This window comes from Pleurodeles waltl, chromosome 1_2 (assembly GCF_031143425.1).
Source record: "Pleurodeles waltl isolate 20211129_DDA chromosome 1_2, aPleWal1.hap1.20221129, whole genome shotgun sequence".
NCBI lineage: Eukaryota > Metazoa > Chordata > Amphibia > Caudata > Salamandridae > Pleurodeles > Pleurodeles waltl.
Window position 1 is genome coordinate 1,193,199,925 of NC_090437.1, and position 21,984 is coordinate 1,193,221,908.

Genomic DNA, 21,984 nt, shown 5'->3' on the forward strand with positions numbered 1-21,984 from the left:
GAGTAGATTACTTTTTCTCTGTTCCAACCATGTATTCAGTTCATTTATTCTAACTTGTGGCAGCTAGATTTTCAACAAAGTGTACACTAACTATAGATTGGAACACACCCTCATGGTCATATGGCTTATCAGTGTTCAGATTTAAAACTGGTATTGCCACTATTTTTCTCAGCGATTCCATTACCCAAGAATAAATTGTCTAAATGTAAATGCTACCGATTCAGAAGAGCCACAGAATATAATTCAATCCAAATTACTGCGTTTGTAGGAACAGGAAACTGTACTAAGGTTGCAGTGCACATGTGGCATACAGTGTACAACTGTTTTTTTAAAGAGGCAATTTCTCATTAAATATATTTGGCAGGTTTTGATCCTTAAATGGTTTTCAGAGCACTGCTATAAATGTCAGGAATCTGAAGCAACACAATACTCATAAAACAATTGTTTTAATGTTGTCAAATCAGAGAAACATCCATCCAACAAAATCACTGTCTTTTAGTGCCATATTACGAAATTACTTTGTTTTAGCAATCTAATTGCTATTTACTTACTATGTGCATTTGCATCAACTTCATCTTCATTAATTTCCTTTGAAGAACTGTTCTTTTTCCTTTCTGGACAAAGGAGTTGGTCTCCAGGCCGAACTGCAACTGATGTCACACATACATAAAATTATCAAAATGAGTGTGTAAATACCATATATTGTCAAAAGGAAACACACAGTTAAATACACATTACTTAATTACATATCTAGATGCTACCGTGCTGGGCTGTCGCTTGTGGATGCATGGGGCGCAGGGTGCAAATAATCCTGTGATTTGAAGAGGGAATTTATTAAATGCTTTGCAACATTGATGCAAAATCTAAGCAGGTTTCACGGGATGAAGCTGGATTCCCTCGTGACTGGTCTTCACATAAACACAGCAGCTTCAAAGACCCTGTACCACATCTAGAGAGGCACAGAAGTGAAGAACTGTTCAGCAGAATTGTATTGTACTGATACAGGTGAGAGATGCTGTGAGCAGAGCTCTGGACAAGATTATCAGGCAGCAGTCAACAACACAAAACGTAAAAGACATGCCTTTATGAGACAAGTAGGAGACATGCCAAGTTTGAAGAACCAGCAGCGTATGCTGACATACTGGACAGGAGATGCCCATACAGTCATCCCCAGCAGTTGCAGAGAACAAACTCTATTTAAGAAGTATTTCAGGTTGCGATGACTTCATGGATAGTATTTTAACAAACAATTGACTCCATCCATACTGAAATTATTCTTCCACACATGGAAAATAAAGGAATGAGTGAGAATGGCCAAAACTGATTTACCTGATGAAGCTCCAGAAATCAAACAGCTAAAGAACACACTGGCCCTGCAACGTATGAAAGATAGAGCGAGGCACTTAAGACATAATAACAAGCGATTTATAGGCCAGAACAGGCAAACAGGCCTCACATTGACCTCTTCATTGAAAAACGAATCAGGACTTCTTAAGCCAGCCAAAGGGCCTATCGGTGTTCTTCTTGGTGGAAACAGCACACAAGGTGCTGCTGATGGACAAGTTACTTTACTTAAGTAAATCGTCCATCTGATAGAGACCTCCAGCTGCAGATACCTTACATTTGAACAGATACCCAAGCAATACCATCCCCGGTGGGTCTGCAAACCAATTTCAAGTGAGAAAGTCCTGCAGGATGGAACTGGCAAAGAGCCTATCACTACTGACCTGATTGTCCAGACAGTGGTGGTTTGGTAGGCCCACGTTGATGTCAGATGTCAAGGGCCAGATCTGGTAAGCCCTCAGGAATTTATTTTTGGCCCATGCGTGTTAGATCTTGATGCAGAGCATGACCCATTGAGAAATGGTTCGCTTCTGCACCGCCTGACCTTTCTTTGCATGCACATACCCCAAGTAGAGTTGGTCCTCCACCCAGAACTGTTTTGTATGATCAGGGTAAAATGCCAACACTCTTTTTGGGTCCAGGGAGAGGACTCGCTCCTCTTACTGAGAGAATGAGAGGGTTCATAAAACGTGGGCAAGGTGACTGACTGAACTACATGAAAAGGTGTGACCACATTTGGCAGAAAAGAGGCCCTAGAGTGAAGCGCCACTTCATCAGGATAGATAGAGAGGTAGGACGGCTTAGATAAGGTCTGCAGCTTACTAACTGTGTGGACAAAAGTAAATGCCTCGAGGAAGGCTGTTTTTCAATGTGAGAACCCTGAGAAGACAGTTGTGAAGAGGCTTGAAAGGAGCACACATCAAAAAGGTCAGAAGCAAATTAAGATCCCACTGGGGAATAATGAATGGAAAAGGAGGGAAGAGATGAGTAAGGCCTGTAGGAGGCTGTCTCATATATTGAGGCTGGCTCAATATATGGTGCACACCTAGAGGGGAGGCAAACTGTACTGAGCCCAGGTAACACATAGGAGAAGAGGCTTGAAAGGAGCACACATCAAAAAGGTCAGAACCAAATTAAGATCCCACTGGGGAATAATGAATGGAAAAGGAGGGAAGAGATGAGTAAGAGATGAGTAAGGCCTGTATGAGGCTGTCTCATATATTGAGGCTGGCTCAATATATGGTGCACACCTAGAGATAGTATAGGATAGTATAGGAGGTTCTGGATAGCCAGAGATATCAAAAGGGTTGCTGTGGAGAGCAGCTATGGCATATCCAGAAGGGTGTAAAGCGGTTGCAAATACCACACAGGTCAGTGATGTACACACAGGAAAGAACCACATCAGTGTTAGAAAAATAGGTTAGATTTATTGTAACACACACTCTAGAACTAACCTTGCTTTATCTCCTAACCGGATAAATAAACATACAAAAATATATACTTAGCCACAGGTAAGTAAAGGCATAAAATAACATGGGACCCTATGGGGGACCCAAACCAAGTACTAAAAAAAAGGAAAGCGAAAATCACTCCCACCCAATCACCCAAGGTCCCTTATGAATGGGGAAGGACAAAAACCCCAAAGGTAATTAGGTAGGATTTCACCCGTGTGCAAAGTTGTAAACCCAGGTCAGTGTTCATTGGATGTCATGGGGAAGTGACGGATGGAGATTACGTGTTTTAGGACTCTTCCCAGAGGAGCCCGAGGAAACCCGTTGAGACAAGGGAGGTTGGATAGTGCCCCCACTAGTGGATACCAAGAACAGTGGAGTAACTACACATGGAAGCCCAGGTGCATAGGGGTGAAGTTGTGTCAGGAACCTCCAACTGTAAGTCAATGGGGACCTCGGTTGCCCAGCTGCTGTTGTGCCCCGTGGATCAGATCGATGGAACCCAGGCGTGGATTCCTGAAGAAGAGGACCTAAGGAAAGAGGGAGTCCAGAACACTCGGAGGTGCCCAGGAGGTGCAGGAGGGCAATGCCCACCCTTCTTGGAGATGCTTTCCGGTTGGACAATTGTCAAAGAAGTGCAGCTGTAGAGTCCAGGAAATGCAGGAAGATTCCAGGAATCATTCACAAGCTGTTGCATGCCGGTCATCGAATTGCAGAGGGGTCAGTGGTCTGCAGGACCACCATCAAGCCTTGGAAAATGCATTGCACAGAGTTTGCAGAATTTCTGGGGACCAGCAAGGTTCAGGAGACCCAACCTTGGCAGATAGATCAGGGCTAGCACTCACCATGCAGGACACCCAGCAGGAATTGATGTAGCCCCCAACAGTACTGTAGGAAAGTGCCACTGTTGACATGGTTACCCCTCACACCCCCCCACACACATTCTGCCTAGTGTTGATGCCAACTTTGATTGAAAGTGTGCTGGGATCCTGCTTATCAGGCCCCAGCACCAGTGTTCTTTCCCAAAACCTTTTTTCCACAATTGGCACACCCATGACATACAGTTAAGTCTCTTGTAAAAGGTACCCAGGGTACCAAGGGCCCTGTGGCCAGGGAAGGTCCCCAATGACTACAGCATGTATTATGCCACCCTGAGGGACCCCTCACCGAGCACATGTACAGTGCCTTTGCAGCTTGTGTGTGCTGGTGCGGAGAAAAAGGCAAAGGTGACAAGGCACCCTTCTCAGGGTGTCATGCCCACAAACCACTGTCTGTGGCATAGGTAAGACACCCCTCTAGCAGGCCTTCCATCCCTAAGGCAGGGTGCACTATACCACAGATGCATGAGCAATATGTCCATTCTTAGACATTGTAAGTGCAGTGTAGCCATATTGATTATCACCAGATTACTGGCGAGCTGACAAGAAGAAGAAGGACTGCATAGCTGAAACCCTAGCAGCGAAGAAGGAAGATGAGAACTGACTTGGCCCCAGCCCTACCGGCCTGTCTCCTGCTTCAAGGAACCTGCACAAGAACAGCGACGCATCCAGTGGGACCAGTGAACTCTGCCAAGCACCAGAGGACTGCCCTGCACCCAAAAGTACCAAGAACTCCCATGGACAGTGACAGTGGCCCTGTCCTAGAAGAAACAACAACCAAGGACTCCAGCCTCACTCCAAATGCGTGAGACTTGATCGCTCTGCACCCAACGCCAATGGCCCATGTCCAGGTGGTCCACCAGCTGGAGAGGATCCCCAGGCGATTTTGAGCAAGTGATCAACCTAGGTTGACCTCTCCACCCCTTCAGGACAACGCTTGTAGAGGGAATCCCGAGGACCCCCCTGACCGCGAAAGCTTTGCATGAATATATACGACACCTAAAGGCACACTGCACCTGTAGACCTCCGGTGCAGCTACGTTCAAGCAGATGGCCCTCCTCCCGGTCCAGCCAGTGGTTTACCAGAGTTGACCCAGTGGACCACACCTGTAGCATCTGAGTGACCCCTGGGGTCCCCTCATAGGGAATCATTGGAAACCTGATGCCTTGTTTGCACCCTGCACCCGGCTGCCCCAGTGCCTCTGAGGGTGTGGGTTTGGTGCCTACTTGTGACTCCTCTAAATGCCCCAGGTCTGCCCTCTGAAGACGGAGGTACTTACCTGCTTGCAGATCTGAAACCGAGGGCCCCCAGTCTCCATAGGAGCCCATGTTAAATTTGCCTCAACTTTTACCTCTGCACCTGGCCGGCTCCGCGTTGCTGGTGGTGGGTGTTTGGGGTTAACTTGAACCCCAATCTGTGGACTTCCTAACCCCCGGAGACTGGGACTATAAGTCAGGTACTTAACTGTAAATCGTACTAACATTTCTTTCCCCAAGGAACTGTTTCTAAAAGTTGTTCAGTGTCAACTTTTAAAACAGATACTTGCCAATATTTCAAAAACTGTATAACGTATCGATTTCAAACAAAGTGCTATTGATATATGTGTGAAATACCAATCTATTGAAGTACTTGCAACTTGAATCTTGTAGTTCTAGAAATAAAGTACGAAAATATATTTTTTCTATATAAAAAATTGGTCTGGAGTTAAGTCACTAAGGGGGTCATTCTGACCCTGGCGGTCGGTGATAAAGCGGCGGCCAACCCGCCAACAGGCCGGCGGTCAAAAAAATGCAATTCTGACCCTGGCGGGAACCGCCAACACAGCCCGCCGCATTAACACTCCGACCGCCACGGCGGAACAAACAAACAGCGCAGCGGTCACCGCCAACAGCCAGGCGGCAGACAATGTACCGCCCACCCTATCACGACCCACCAATCCGCCACCTTTTCCGGGGCGGGAGCACCGCCGATAAAAACACGGCGGAAACAGACATTTCCAATGGAAAACGCTCACCTCGAGACACTCCACGCGGAATCCGGACAGCATGGAACCCGAATTGAACATCATACCTGCTCTCGTCTACCTGCTCATCTACCACGAGTACGAACTCCGGCGCAGACGTCAACGGTGAGTACTGCACCTACGACACACGGGAGGAAGAAAGGTTACGGGCATACACATATGCGACCCCCTACCCCCCCAATATATACACACCAATGCAGAGCAGGAAGTCACAGTGACACCACACAAAGACCCTTTAAAAATACAATGACACAACCAAATTTGGAATAAATTTTCATGTACAAAAAAAGCACCTGGAAATAATTGAGCAACCGTGAAAAATATTTACAAAAAACAAAAAGATATACACATCAGTGTATCACTGAAGTAACAAGTCCTGCACATCCTACGAATCTAACATGTCCGTGGGCCAAGGTTCTGCAAAACAAGGGCAAAGCCCACACACGAGACCGGAGTCCTTTGGAGAGAACACTGCAGGGGCATCCGATGTCAAAACTACAGGCACCTCAGGGGGAAAGGAAGGGGGGGCCACCACAGCCACATGAGTCCACGACGCCAGATCCACGAGGAGCCACCATGCCCACTGTACCATCCTGGGGAGTGCAAAGCCACAGTCTCTCAAGTCTCTGCAGTGGGTGGGTTGCCCACTGGACCATCCTGGGGAGTGCAAAGCCACAGTCTCTCAATGTCTCTACAGTGGGTGGGTTGCCCACTGTACCATCCTGGGGAGTGCAAAGCCACAGTCTCTCAGGTGGATTACAGAGTCCACTGGTCAAGGAGGAGGCATGGTGGGCACAGTGAACCATAAACAGTGCCTGAGACGGCGGGACCCAGCGCAGCGGTGCATGACATGGCGATGTCCAGCGGAGCGGTGCTTGACAGGAAGGGCCCAGCGGAGCGGTGCTTGAGACGGCGGGGCCCAGCGGAGCGGTGCTTGAGACGGCGGGGCCCAGCGGAGCGGTGCTTGAGACGGCGGGGCCCAGCGGAGCGGTGCTTGACAGGAAGGGCCCAGCGGAGCGGTGCTTGAGACGGCGGGGCCCAGCGGAGCGGTGCTTGAGACGGCGGGGCCCAGCGGAGCGGTGCTTGAGATGGCGGGGCCCAGCGGAGCGGTGCTGGACAGGAAGGGCCCAGCGGAGCGGTGCTTGAGACGGCGGGGCCCAGCGGAGCGGTGCTTGACAGGAAGGGCCCAGCGGAGCGGTGCTTGACAGGAAGGGCCCAGCGGAGCGGTGCTTGAGACGGCGGGGCCCAGCGGAGCGGTGCTTGAGACGGCGGGGCCCAGCGGAGCGGTGCTTGACAGGAAGGGCCCAGCGGAGCGGTGCTTGACAGGAAGGGCCCAGCGGAGCGGTGCTTGAGACGGCGGGGCCCTGTTCAGCGGTACCTGTCTCCACGGCGGGGCCCTGTTCAGCGGTACCTGTCTTCACGGCGGGGCCCTCTTCAGCGGTGCTCTTCTGCACGGCGGGGCCCTGTTCAGCGGTGCTCTTCTGCACGGCGGGGCCCTGTTCAGCGGTACCTGTCTTCACGGCAGGGCCCTGTTCAGCGGTGCTCTTCTGCACGGCGGGGCCCTGTTCAGCGGTACCTGTCTTCACGGCGGGGCCCTGTTCAGCGGTGCTCTTCTGCACGGCGGGGCCCTGTTCAGCGGTACCTGTCTTCACGGCGGGGCCCTCTTCAGCGGTGCTCTTCTGCACGGCGGGGCCCTCTTCAGCGGTACCTGTCTTCACGGCGGGGCCCTCTTTAGCGGTACCTGTCTTCACGGCGGGGCCCTCTTCAGCGGTGCTCTTCTGCACGGCGGGGCCCTCTTCAGCGGTATCTGTCTTCACGGCGGGGCCCTCTTCAGCGGTACCTGTCTTCACGGCGGGGCCCTCTTCAGCGGTACCTGTCTTCACGGCGGGGCCCTCTTCAGCGGTGCTCTTGCAGTATGTCAAGGGAGTCATACCTGGCCTGGACACCCTGCTCAGTCGCCCTCCGACCGTGCTGTGTCAGGCCCCTTCGGGGAGTGAGTCCTGGGCCCTTTGGTGTCGTCCCTTGCAGCCGGGATGGGGCTTGTGGGGCCCTCCTGCTCCGCGCTCCTGGTGGTTGTCCTCTCCGCCCTGCTGTCCTTCCGCTCCTTAGATGGGGCTCTCGGGCCCTTGCCTCCCCTGGCTGCTGTGGCCGGTGAAGTGGCCGGAGTCACCTCCTTGGGGGCAGCCGTCTCTGTCCGCTCACGGCGGCCCTTCAATTTCCGGGTCCTCTTGCCTGGGGGGGGGCTGGCTGTCCCCTTGCTGCTCACCGAAGTGTTACTGCCGCCAAAGGGTGGACTCCACATGCCATGCACCACTTGCACTGTAGTAGTTGGGCTGGTGGTGGCTGAGGTGCCCTTGGGACTTTTCCCAGTTGGAGGGGGTGGGTCGGGGAGGGAAAGAGGTCAAAACTGGAGAGGTAATTTTTCTTGGGACCAAGGTAAGGGGTAGGAGTAGTGGTGAGAGAAGTGGAGGAAGAGGATGTGGTTGTATGAGAGCCAGGTGTGCTGTCCTTGGGTGCAGGTGACTGGGACGTAGGCTGTGGTGAGGTGGTTGGCTGTTGTTTGGGTGTCTGCCTGCGTTTATGTGTCTTGGAAGAGGGGGTGACAGACACAGTGGGAGAGGACACAGGGGACGTGTAAATGCCAGTGGGGGTGGTGACTGCAGGTGTGCGGACTGTAGAGGAGGGTTTGCTGTTGGTGGAAGAACTGGCTGATGTTGGGGTGCATGCAGGTGTGAGTGTAGACGTCACAGGGAGGGAGGAGGGAGACGAGGAGGACGGGGACACAGAGGTGGTAGTGACTGTTGATATGTCTGCATCTGTGTGTTGCTCGGGTGAATGCTTGTGTTTTCTGTGGTGCTTATGTTTGGATGAGCTGGCCTTGGGTGTTGAGGTGTGTGCAGGCTGGTCTGATGGTGTGGATGGGATAGGTTGAGGTACAGGAGACAGAGAAAGGGTGGAGGCAGATAGAAGAGGGAGACTGGAGACAGGGACAATGGCTGCCGTCAGTGCTGAGGCCAGAGCAGTGAACGCTCGTTGATGGGCAGCCTGACCCGAATGAATGCCCTCCAGGTAGGCATTGCTCCGATGCTCCTCCCTTTCCACCCCCTGGATGGCATTCAGAAGGGTAGTCTGCCCAACAATGAGCGTCCTCACCAGGTCAATGAGCTCCGCACTGAGGGCAGCAGGGGTAACAGAGGCAGGGGCTGAGGTGCCTGGGGCGAAGGAGACGCGCGCCTTCCTGGCCGAACGGCCACGGAGCGAAGACTGAGGGGCTGCTGGGAGGGCGGTGCTGGTGCGCTGGGTGGCGGCTGTACCTGTTGTTGCGGGGGGCACAGATGGTGCCGCCCCCGCTAGGGAGCTCCCAAACGAGGACGTGTCCGTGTCGCTGGTGTCTCCACCGGCCCCCGTTGTGGTGCTCCCCTCGCCCTCCGGATCACTGGTGCCCTCGGTGTCTGTGTCAGTGCCCACCGGGGCCTGGTGACCTGCAGCTCCCTCCTGCTCCGACGCCAAATCTCCTCCGCCTGATGATGCTAAAACACAAGAAGACAAAGATTTAGGGTGGGGGGAGAAATTAAACAAAGTTGAGTGCATGCCTTAGCAATACCCTTTGCGGAGAGGACAGACACAGGTGCCTCGTGCACTAAGTCGTGAACTTGGGGTACACTACTCAGTACTTCTGACTAGGCAAACAGGTCTAGGGACAACACACGCGCACATGGGTGATGCTGGAGCATGGGTAGCTGCACTTGGCACCCTACAGAGGTGGGGGGCGGGGGCACAGGGCCATGCCTAAGGGAGCGGACTACACTACAGAGAGCGCCCGGGCCTAATGTCACCCACAGCCCTCCTTCCCCCCCCCCAGACACCTCCAATGCGCATACAGATGGGAGAATGTGCGGATACTCACCCCCTTGTGTCTGCTGTGCTGTCCTCAAGCGCCCATCCAAATTAGGGTAGGCCACCGCCAGGATCCGGGACATCAGGGGGGTCATGGTGCGACTGGCACCCCTCCTAGGTCGGGAGGCCATCCCCAGCAGTGTTTCTGCGGTCTTCCTCGTTCCGCGGCGGATGTCCTCCCACCTCTTGCGGCAGTGGGTGCCCCGTCTGTTGTGGACCCCCAAGTTCCGGACTTCCTCGGCGATGGCACGCCAAATATCGATTTTCTGGTGGGCGCTCACCTGTTTGACATGTACAGGGTGGGAAAGAGAAACCGTCACATATCTGCATGTTTGGAGTACATGCCCCCCCCCTCCCCAACCTTGTCATGGTTCCCATTCTCTCATCTGTCGTGCGTTGCACTCCCCATTCCCTCCACACCCCACCAACTTACATCCCCCCCCTCCACACAGGCATAACCCATTCAATGTGCACTGAGTGTACTCACCTGTTGGTCTGGAGGAACGTAGAGTTGTGCATACTGGGGGAGGACCCCATCCACGAGCTTCTCCAACTCTTCTGAACTGAAGGCGGGGGCCCTTTCACCAGTAGCAGCAGCCATTGTCACTTCCAGACCGAGTTCACAGCAGCACTTGCAGTGTAGGTCCTCTCCTGTGGATGATCAGGTCTCGAATGATTGAGCTGATAGAAAATGGCGGTCACGCCCGTGGCGGTGCGTACCGCGGCGGTGCGTCCCGCGACCGCCGGCGCACATCGTCATTGGCTCCTGAAACCCATAGGCTTCAATGTTAACCAATGCGTCTTCGCACAGCGGTCTTTGACCGCCTACCGCCACGGTGTGCCCCGCCAGCGCAGTGACCTCACATCCCATTGTCCCACTTCACAGGTCAGGCATCGGCCATTTCAAGGGCCCACATGGCTTAATTTCTAATGCGTCACACAGGCCTAGGCCTTGCAATGGCACACATACAAACATATCAAACCATAAATTTACCTGTACTGTGCAAGCTGTGTTGTACGTACCTGTGAGTGGATTGACTCTGTACTCCATATTCTCCTTCCTAGGCACCGTCCGCTGGGACTAGCGATGAGAAGGAGGAATCCTCGCGTGTACCGGCCGCTGGTGGACCTGTCGACAATGGAAGAACGCCATATAATACTACGATACCGACTTGACCGTGCCTCCATCCATGAACTGTGTGCCCAGCTGGAGCCAGCCCTGATGTCCCCCATCCGCCAACCCACAGGAATTCCCCCTCTGGTGCAGGTTCTGTCAGTCCTCCATTTCTTTGCAACTGGCTCATTCCAGACAACAGTGGCCATGTCATCTGGGATGTCTCAGCCTATGTTTTCCAAGATCTTATCCAGAGTGTTGTCTGCCCTGATGAAACTCATGCGGAGCTACATCATTTTCCCAGAGGAGGGTGATTTGCCTACAGTGAAAGCTGATTTCTATGCCCTTGGACACATCCCCAACATCATTGGTGCAATTGATGGGACCCATGTGGCTTTAGTCCCCCCAAATGACGATGAACAGGTGTACAGGAACAGGAAGAATTACCATTCAATGAATATCCAGGTGGTCTGTTTGGCTGACCAGTACATCTCCCATGTAAATGCCAAGTTCCCAGGGTCAGTGCATGACGCGTATGTTATGCGAAATAGCAGCATTCCCTATGTGATGGACCAGCTACAGAGACAGCGTGTGTGGCTAATAGGTGACTCTGGTTACCCCAACCTGCTGTGGCTATTGACCCCAGTGAGGAATCCCAGGACCAGGGCAGAGGAACGGTACAATGAGGCCCATGGGCGTACTAGGAGGGTGATTGAGCGAACCTTTGGGCTCCTGAAGGCCAGATTTAGGTGCCTGCATATGACAGGTGGATCCCTAATGTACTCACCAAAGAAGGTGTGTCATATCATCGTGGCGTGCTGTATGCTCCACAACCTGGCTTTGCGACGCCAGGTGCCTTTCCTGCAGGAGGATGGTCCAGATGGTGGTGTTGTAGAAGCCGTGGAGCCTGTGGAGAGTGAAGAGGAGGAAGACTCTGAGGACGACACAGACAATAGGGACAGAGTGATACAACAGTATTTCCAGTAACACCCAGGTAAGAATCACCCACGCCATTTCACAATTGCTTATAGCCTCCTGCATCTGTACTTTCTGTAGTTCCCCACAGATGTTTTTCATTAATTTTTGCCTTTCCCTTCCCTTCTCAGTGCTGTCTGACTCAGTACCTGACTTCTGCTTGGTTCGCACATGAAATACAGCGTATTGACATTGGTATGTTGTCATGACTAATTGACAGAACAGAAATTGAACAGTAATATGTAATACATTTGTTAATAATACAGCATGACTCAAAACAGATTTGTGTGCAAAATGTGATTTATTTACAGTGCTAGATATCGGTACATGTGATTCTAAGGGTGATGGGTGGGGGTGGAGGAATATCCATGGCAGAGTCCAGTTCTCAGTCTCACAGGTGCATTCTTCTTTTGCCTGTGGAAGGATGGAGCATAGGCAGTTCATGGTTGGACAGGGTGGCAATGTGGGACAGTGGGAAGACTTGAGGGGGTATGTCCTGCTGGCGGGGGTCTTGACATCCTACTCTGTCTTTTTTTTTGGTCTCAGGCTCCTCTTACGGGGTGGTTGTTCTTCAGCAGGAGGTGGGGTTCTGGGGGGCTGTCGAGGTGTTGGGACCTCCTGTCCACTAGCGCCGGCGGAGGTGGTAGGCTGTTCCTGGTCCGGCCTAGTGACAGGGGCCCTGTGTGGTGCACCATGGTCCCGCAACGCGTCCTCGATCCTGTGGAGGGCCAGGACGATGGTCCCCATTGCGGTCCCGGTGATTCTCAGCTCCTCCCTGAACCCCATGTAGCGTTCTTCCTGCTGTGCCTGGATCTCAGTGAACCTGGCCAGTACCGTCGCCATCGTTTCTTGGGAGTGGTGGTATGCCCCCATGATGGTGGTGAGGGCCTCTTGGAGAGTGGGTTCCCTGGGCCTCTCCTCCCCCCCCTGTCGCACAGCAGCCCTCCGAGCTGCCCGGTTTCCCCCGGCCTCTGTCCCCTGGACGGTGTACCCGCTACCACTGCCCCCAGGTCCCTGTTGTTGTTGGGGTGTTGGGTTAGCCTGGGTGCCCTGTAGTGGCGGACACACCGCTGATTGAGCTGTCCTAGAGACAGAGGCATGGGCCCGCTGGGTGGGAGCTGTGCTGGTGTTGGCAGAGGGGGTCGGGTCTGGTGTGGCCTGTGGCTGCCTGAGGGGAACCGACTGCCCAGAGGTCCCCGATGGTCCGGGCTGGTCATCAGGTTCACTGTCGACAGAGCTGCTATCCTCAGTGTGGGCCTGTTCCGGTGGTGGGATGGACACTTCTGGACCCTCCTGGCTGGTGTGTTGTCGTTCGGGTCCTGCATGGGGTAAGAGAGTTTGGTTATTGTTTCTGTGTGTGCAATAGCGTGCGTGTTATGGGTGCCCTTGTCCCCCAGTGCAGGCATTCCCTTGAGGGAGGTGTTGTGAGGGTAGTTAGGGGGGGGGGGGTAGTGCAGTGGTCATGCTTAGGTGATGGGTGCCCATGATTTGTGTTGGCATGCAGGAGTTGGTGTTGGGATGGGTGGGTTGTGCTGGTGAGACATTGTCAGGGAGGATGTGTGCTGGGGGGTTGGGGGTGAGGGTGGGGGTGTGGGTTGGCATGCTGGTGGGGTGGGGGGGATATAGTAGTTGAGCTTGGACTTACCAGAGTCCATTCCTCCGGCTACTCCTGCGAGGCCTTGAGGATGCAGGATGTTCAAGACGTCTTGCTCCCACGATGTGAATTCGGGAGGGGTGGGTGGGGGTCCGCCGCCAGTCTTCTGGACCGCGATGTTGTGCCTGGAGACCATCGATCGGACCTTCCCCCGTAGGTCGTTCCATCTTTTGCGTATGTCCTCCCTATTCCTGGGATGCTGTCCCACCGCGTTGACCCTGTCCACGATCCGCTGCCATAGCTCCGCCTTCCTAGCTATACTGGTGTGCTGCACCTGCGAGCCGAAGAGCTGGGGTTCCACTCTTAGGATTTCCTCCACCATGACCCGGAGTTCTTGGTCCGAAAAGCGTGGGTGCCTTTGGGGTGCCATGGGGTGGTGTGGGTGTGGTGTGGGGTGGTGTATGTGATGATAAGTATGTTGGTGAGTGGTGCTTTGTGCTTCTATGTGGTGTGTGTGATGGTGTAGTGTGCCTCAGTGTGTCTTGCTTTGGATTGTCTGCTGTGTCTCTCTCTCCTTCTCTCAGTAATTATGGTCGCAGGGGTTTGTGGGTGATGTGGGTGTGTGTTTTATAGTTGGTTGATTGTGTGGGAGTGGTGTGTGTATGTGTATCAGGTGTGTGTATTTCAAATTGTCCAATGTGGCTGTGTTTTGGTGATGTGTGTGTATTCTGACCGCGGCGGTGTGTACCGCCAATGGAATACCGCGTTTGAATGACCGCCGTGTGGATTCGTGGGTCGTAATGGCATGGGCGTATTTCTGTTGGCGTGACGGTGGAGGTTTGGTCATCTCCAGTTTATCGCTGCCCGCTGATGTGGCGGCCTGCAGTGGAGGACGGAATTTTGGAGGTTTGGCCGTTGTGGGTCAGAATGACCGTGGCGGTTAACCGCGGCCGTGTTATGGCGGTCTTCTGACCGGCGGTAAGGGCCTTTTACCGCCGAGGTCAGAATGACCCCCTAAGTGTGTGGTTCTTCTATTGTCTGTGTGTGTACAACAAATGCTTTGCACTACCCTCTAATAAGCCTAACCGCTCGACCACACTACCACAAAAGAGAACATTAGTATTATCTACTTTAGCGTCTGTTAAGCCCCTGGGGAAACTCTGGACTCTGTGCACACTATATCTCACTTTGATATAGTATATGCAGAGCCAGCTTCCTACAAGTACCCTGTGGCAGAAGGCACAGGGAGTCGTAGGGAGGCCTCAGCAGCAGAGCAAAGAGGGATACCTACATTGCAGCAGTTACAGAAAGACGTTGTTCTTGGGACTGGAGAGTGCTAAAGGACAGAGCTTTTCAGAGTTAGACTTCAGACTGTGCACAGGGGTTCCAGGCAAGCAGCTCCAGTGAGGGACCACTAACTTTCCAGTTGCAAGGAAGACAGGTCAGACCTCTGGCAAGCCACAGAACCACCACCTGTGCTGTAGAGTCTTGGAGAGTCCGTGGGACAGCAGGATCTACAAGCGGTCGTATTCGTTGAGGTGTCTGCGAATGCAGGGGAGTGACTCTTTCGCCCCAAGGGGGATTCTTTCTTGCTTTCCTAAGTGTAGACAGAGCCCCCGTGACACTGGAAGATGCACGACCACAGGGTTGCAGAAGTCTTTCCTGAACTTGTAAACAAAGTTGCAGTAGGAACCCTCCTACTGGCTAAAGTTTTGCTGTTGGTTCCAGAGAAGAACAGCAGCTGACCCGGTGTCCAGGTTGCACAACTGTCTGCAGAGGAGACTGGCAGATGGTTTCTTAAGTCTTGTAGGCAAATCTAGGGTCCCACCCCCAGGGGAATTCTTAAGTAATCCAGGAAGGGGGGGTTGGACACTTACTGCAGTGACCCACCTATCAGAGGGGGTCAGGGACGTCAACCAGCTGGACTATCCCGTTAGATACTCATCCTATTTCCAAGATGGCAGAATCAGGTGGCCACCTCGCAGACCTCTGTGCATCTTCCTAGAGGAGGAGCTGGACAGGGGGGTGGTCACTCTGCCGTCCTTTGTATGGTTTCATGGCTGAGCGGGAACCAGGGGTTCCTGCACTGGTCCAAAACGGTTTATTCAAGGAGAGCACCAAATGTGCCCTTCGAAGCATTCTGCTGGTGCTAAGGGGCACCCTCAACCCAGCCCAGAGACACCTATTTCTAAAGAAGAGGTGGTCACACCTCTATCTTACAGGAAATCCTTTGTTCTTCCTTCCTCTGCTCGAGTTAAGCTCAGCAGAAAGAGGACAGAACAGTGTCTGGGGTCAGCAGCAGCATGGGCTGGCAAGCAGACCCTGCAAGGCTGCACTGGCAGACTTTAGGGCATCCCCTGGGGAACACCCCCAGAGTACATGGTATCATGCAACTAGCACTGCAATATGTGTAGTTGCATGTTTTCAACATGTTTGATAACAAACATACCTATGTTTGGTGAAGCCATTATGTAGTTGGGAACTCATGTTGACCAGTGCTCACTGCATATCTTAAGATGGCTTCCCTGCACTTACAAAGCCCAGGAAATAGAACCTGGAGTTTGTGGGGGCACCTCTGCTCCTGTAGGGGTGCCCTCACACTTAGAATCATGCACCCTGCCCTTGGGCTGAAGGGCCTACCTTAAGGGTGACATACAGGGTGACAGTGCAGTAACCAGGATATAAGGCAAACCTTATATCTGGAATAAAAGCTGCAGGGGCAGGCCTGTGGTCACAGTTTATCTGGCCCTCCATGGGTGGCACAATACATGCTCTAGCCCATGAGGGACCTCTGGTTGTCTGATGTATATGGTACCCGAGTATCACACACTAGGGACTTACATGGGTGCATCAGTATGCCAATTGGGGGGTGTAAAAGTTACCATAAAACTAAATTTAGGGGAGAGAACACTGACGCAGGGGTCCTAATTAGCAGGATCCCAGTGTACTACAGTCTAAACATACTTACTGGCACCAGGCAAAAAGTGGGGGCAACTATGCCAGAAGGATGCCGCTTTCCTACAATGCTCTTAAAGAACCTATGTACTGAGCTAACTGCAAGAAGGTGGAAATGGCAGATAAATAGCCATTAAAAGTGCCCAGAGCAAAGTGCTGCAGGGGAAGGGAAAGAATGAACGGTAGTACCTAAGAGAGGGGGCAAAAAGGGATCAACAGACTTGAATGTGCACCATGCCACAAATTTCTTCCAATGACAGGCGTGTGCCATTTTGATCGATGGACATCTGGCTGCCAAGATGAAGTTAATAAACTTCCAGAGAAAGGTCAAAAGTTGTTAACTGCCCCCACTCAATCTCCATACAAGACGGCAGAGAGTGGACAGGTTTGAAAGAAGAACCCTCCCCAGCTGCTGCGACAGAAGATCTTCCTGAAGGAGTAGTCAGATAGGAGGATCAATGGACACGCTAAGCAGCATGGGATACCAAACTCTCTGTGCCTAGTCCGAAGACACATAGATTACTCAGGCTAGGTAGTTTCCGATCTTCATGAGAACTCTAGGCAGGAGTGGTATGAGCGGAACGCCATATAGGAGGCCTGAACTCCACTCGAGGCTAAAAGCGTGTCAGAGCGAGACACGCTTTGGAAATTCCAACATGCAAAACTGCGGACACTGCACGTTCTCGGCGGAGGCGAACAGATATAGCCAAGGCTCTCCTGAATACTGAAAGGGACCTGGTGCCACCTCCGTGGGGAGACACCAAATGTGATCTGCAAGGTATTTTTGACTTAGTTTGTCTGCCATGGTGTTCAAAGAGCGCACCAGATGTTGAAACACCTGGGGTATGACCTGCTGTTCCAGCCATGTCCAGAGGTGTAGAGCCTCTTGACAAAGGGGCCAGACCTAACCCTGTTTGTTGCAGTACCACATGGTAGAACATCTGCACTAGCTTTCCCTTGATGTAAGGTAAGAAGGCATTCAATGTTAGCCAGATCGCCCGCAACTCCAACAGATTGATATGGAATCCACACTCCTCTTATCTACACGTCTCCTTGAAGGCCACCCCATGCCAGGAGTGACGCACCTGCCAATACTGTCAGATCTGGCTGGGTAAGGGAGAGGGTTCTGCCTCAGACCCAATCGCGGTTTGTTAACTACCACTGCAGATCTTTCACAGTTTCCTCCAAGATATGGACTATGTCAGAGAGATTCCCCCTGATGCTGTGCCCACTGGAACTTGAAGTCCCACTGCAGAGCCCGCATATCCCAACATGCATGGGTCACCATCAGGATGCAGGAGGCCATTGTAGGAAGCTGGCCTGGTGTGCAGTGAGTTCCTATGGTATTATCACTTTATACCAGATCCAGGTATCCCCTTTTTGGTGAAATGTAGGCAGTGTCAAGGAGCCAGGCTCTCTAGAGGTAGCTGTGGATGAGCAGCCAAGGCTTATGTAAGAGACATGCAAAGCTCATGTAGTACTACTGTAGTCACACAGCATTTACACACATGAAAGAAAACACTCAGTGTTACAAAATAAAGGATCCTTATTACAGTAACAGTACCACAAATACTAGATAGGCAATATCATAACAGGAGGTAAGTAAACACACTAAATATGTACACTAGTAATCAGAAATAGACATTAAAAGCGAAAACAGTGCAACAGCAATAGGCAACAGTGACCCTAGGGCGAACCCCTAACCATATACTAAAAAATTGAATGCAAATGCAGGACCCCCACCCAGGTAAGTGGAATCTGTAGAGGGGAGCTGTAGGAACTAGGAACCCAAAAGGTATATACCACAGTGCCCCGCAGCGACAAGGAAGAAAGGAGTAAGTTACTGTTTTGTCCCCCAAACCACCAAAAGAACTGAAAAGAAGAATAAAGCAACACCCAGACAAGACTGCAAGAAACCAACAGTGGATTCCTGGAGAAGAAGACCTGAAAAAGAAGGGGACCAAGTCCAGAACTCGTAGGAGTGTCCGGTGGTGGCTGGAGCCACTACCCACCTGTCTGTGGTTGCAGGGGTTGGTCGACAGTAGGACGAAGATGGTCAACAATGCAGGCCTGGAGTCGGTGAAGAGTTCCTGGATGATGCAGTCGACGTCCCACGCTGGATGGAAGACTGCAATCTGTCTGTGGTGTGGAAAAGACACCAGCACACCTTGGCAAAGGCAAGACTTGCGGTAAACGAAAGGTGGAGCTGCCGAGGACCAGCAAGGTCCAGGGGGACTCAACCCACGGAGAGGAGTCCCAGGTGACCCTCAGCAATGCAGAGAGTCCACAGAAGAAAAGGCAGCCCCCACAGAAGACCCACAGGAAGAGGACCCAGGAGTTGCAGTGGAGCCAATGCACAGCAACTGAAGAAGGGTCCCAAGTTGCAGGAGAAGCACGCAGAGGACTGTGCGTCGCAGGGAAGAGTGCTGGGGCTATACGGAGCATGAAGATCCCTTGGAGGAGATCCCAATAAGCCTTGGTAGCTGCAAGAGACGCAGTGCATGGGGGTAATGTCCTGCGTGGGAAGGCAAAGGCTTACCTTCACCAAAGTTGGACAGCTGGTAGAGAGGACCAAGGGGGCCACTCCAGACTACCACTCATGATGCAGGATCCACGCAGCTATGGATAAGAGGAGATCCACGCAGCCGGTCATCGTTACAGTTGGTGCCTGCGGATGCAGTGGAGTGACTCCTTCACTCCAAGGGAGATTCCTTCTTCCTTCTCATGCAGACTGAAGGCTTGCCACCCTCAGAGGATGCACAGCCGGGGAAATGTTGCAGAAGCTGGAAGGAGCCGTGGAAACAACGTTGAAGGGCGAAGTTGTCACTGAAGCTGTAGATTGTAGGTTCCGGTTGAGTCCAGTTGCGGTTCCAATGGCCAGAAGTCGAAGTAGACATTGCTGAGGAGTCCTGCTGGAATCTTGCAAGTCTGATCTGAGGACCCACCCAAGAGGGAGACCCTGAATAGCCCTGAAAAGGGGACTGTTCACTTAGCCATGTGACCACCTATCAGGAGGGGGCTCGGACGTCACCTGCCTGAACTGGCCACTCAGATGCTCCCAGAGGCCTCTGCGCCCACCCTGGATTCAAGATGGTATAATCAAGGGACCCTCTGGAGGAGCTCTGAGCACCACCCCTGGGGGGGGTGATGGACAGGGGAGTGGTCATTCCCCTTTCCACTGTCCAGTTTTGTGCCAGAACAGGGACTGAAAGTCCCTGAACCGGTGCAGACTGGGTTATGCAAGGAGGTCATCAAATGTGCCCTTCAAAGCACACCACTGGCTTGGGGAGGCTACCCCTTCCAAGTCATCTAACACCTATTTCCAAAGGAAGAGGGTGTTAACCCCCCTCCCAAAGGCAATCCTTTGTTCTGCATTCCTGGGGTTAAGCTAATCAAGCAGCAGGAAGGCAGAAACCTGTCTGAGGGGTGGTAGCAGCGTGGGCTGCCCAGAAAACCCCAGAAAGCTCATAGGAGCAATGTTGAGGGTCCTCTAAGGAGCCCTCGGCGTGCATGGAATCATACTTTCAATACTGGCAGCAGTATTTGGGTATGATTCTGACATGTTTGAAAACAAACATGCCTAGGTTCGGAGTTACCATTATGAAGCTAGACATAGGTAGTGACCTAGGTCCAGTACACGTGTAAAATGGCATCCCCACACTCATGAAGTCCAGGAAAATGGAGCTGGAGTTTGTGGGGGCTCCTCTACTCATGCAGGGGTGACATACACACAGGTACCTGCACCCTGCCCTCTGGGCTAGGAGGGGCTACCATAAGGGTGACGTACAGTGACTTATAGTGAAAGGAGTGCATGCACCCTTTCACGCAGGCTGCAATGGCAGGTTTGCAGATACACTTTGCATGGGCTTCCCATGAGTGGCATAATACATGCTGTAGCCCATGGGGAACCCTGATGCCCCAATTCCCTGGGTACCTGTTTACCATATACTAGGTACTTACATGGGGGGACCAGTGTGCAAATGTGGGGTGTGTGTGGTTCAAGCAACCGAATGTAAAGGGAGAGAGCATAGTCACTGGGGACCTGGTTAGCAGGATCCCAGTGAACACAGTCAAAATATACAGACAACAGGCACAAAGTGCGGGTAACCAAGCCAGAAAGAGGGTACTTTCCTACAGTCATGAGTCCCAACCTCAGAATCAGTCTCACGGAAATCCAGGATAAAGGCTGAAACATCAGTATCATTGTCTGAATACACTGGACTCATCACTTGGGAGGATAAGCCTGAAAATGCACTGTGTCTAGATCAGCTCTGACTAAAGGGAGCATCTGAGAGGGAGTCAGGTGTGACTTCAGCACGTTTATAGTGAGCCCAAGCAAATGCATGAGGTCTGCCATAGTCTGGAGGTGGGAGACGATAGCCTGGGGTGAGCTGGCCTTCAACAGCCAGTCATCGAGATAGTGGAAGGCTGAAACCCTTGATCTCTCCAGATGAGCTGCAACCACCGCCATCACCTTTGTGAACACCAGAGTAGCACTAGTAAGGCTAAAGGGAAGCACAGGAAACTGAAAATGCTCATGGTCTACCATGAACCACAGTAAAGTCTGTGGGCAGGCAGAACGGGGATGTGGAAATAAGGTTCCTGGAAGTCGAAAGCTGCCATAGTTCAGGGCAGACAAGACCTAAGCCAACATGAACATTTTGAACTTCTCCTTTGAGGAAGAAATAGAGGGCTTGTAGGTCTAGAATAGGGCGAAGATCCTTGTCTTTTTTGGGGACCAGAAAATATAAGAGTAACAACCACAGCCTACTTCTGGCACCAGAACCCTCTCTATGGCTCCCTTGGCCAAGAGAGCAACAACTTCCCAGCAGAGTAGGGAAAAATGATCCTCCATCATCCTGTCATGAGATGATGGCATGGAGGGAGGGGTAATCTTGAATGGGAGGGAGTAGCCACTTCTGACGATCTTCAAAACCCACCTGTCCAGTAATGGACTACCAGTGGTGCAGGTGATCGCAAATCCTGTCACCAACTGGGTGACCATGGTGGTAGAGAGGCAGACTAGGAGCGCTTAGAGGCTGCTACAGAAGGAGGGCAGACAGACCAGCCCATGGGCCACCTGACCCACAAGGACAGTGGGTCCTCCGCTCTAGTTCGTGCAGTGGCTGAGCAGCATAAGCAGCACGGTTGCTGGCCGGGAATCAGTATGGTCGGAAGCTTCTTGGACATCCCCAAAAAGCTAAACGTTCTAAGACAGGCATGGTGCCTCAGGGCCACTGTCATGGAAACTGCTCTGCCCAGCGAGTTGGTCATTTCAAGCCTGCAATGAATTGTGAACTTTGATGCATCTCTACCATCGGCAACAGCCTGACACTATACAGTCCGGTCCTCCTTCGGAACCTGTGGCAGCACTTGTGCAACCATGTCCCACTGCGTGTGGGAATAACGGCCTAAAAGACATGCAGTGTTCACAGACTGCAATGCCAGGCTGGTGAAGAAAACCCTTTGTTCCCAAATGAGTCCAGCCTCTTGGCTTCCCTATCAGGGGAAGCAGTAGGGCAAGCGCCGTGGGAAGTTGATGCTTGGACCACCAAGCTCTCACGGGCAGGGTGTTGCATGAGGAAGACTGGCTCCCTAGGTGTGGAGCGACGTCAGAGTGCAATTGTCCTATTCATAGTAGTCTCTATGCTGGGTTTGGACCAAATACCCAAATGGACGTCCGTGAGGGCATCATTGAATGGGAATAGGAGTTCGGATGTGGAGACTTCCAGTAGCAGAATCTCTGTCAAGAG

General features: G+C 52.4%; 1 protein-coding gene across 2 annotated transcripts in view; it reads right to left on the reverse strand.

The window, feature by feature from the left end:
* The window catches only part of HTT (huntingtin), a 1,416,422-nt gene that overhangs the window by 395,893 nt on the left and 998,545 nt on the right, over positions 1-21,984 (reverse strand). For both annotated transcript variants that reach the window (XM_069203496.1, XM_069203501.1), the window contains one exon: positions 552-650. In XM_069203496.1, coding sequence (XP_069059597.1) covers positions 552-650 — 99 coding nt within the window. The remainder of the gene's footprint in view (positions 1-551; positions 651-21,984) is intronic.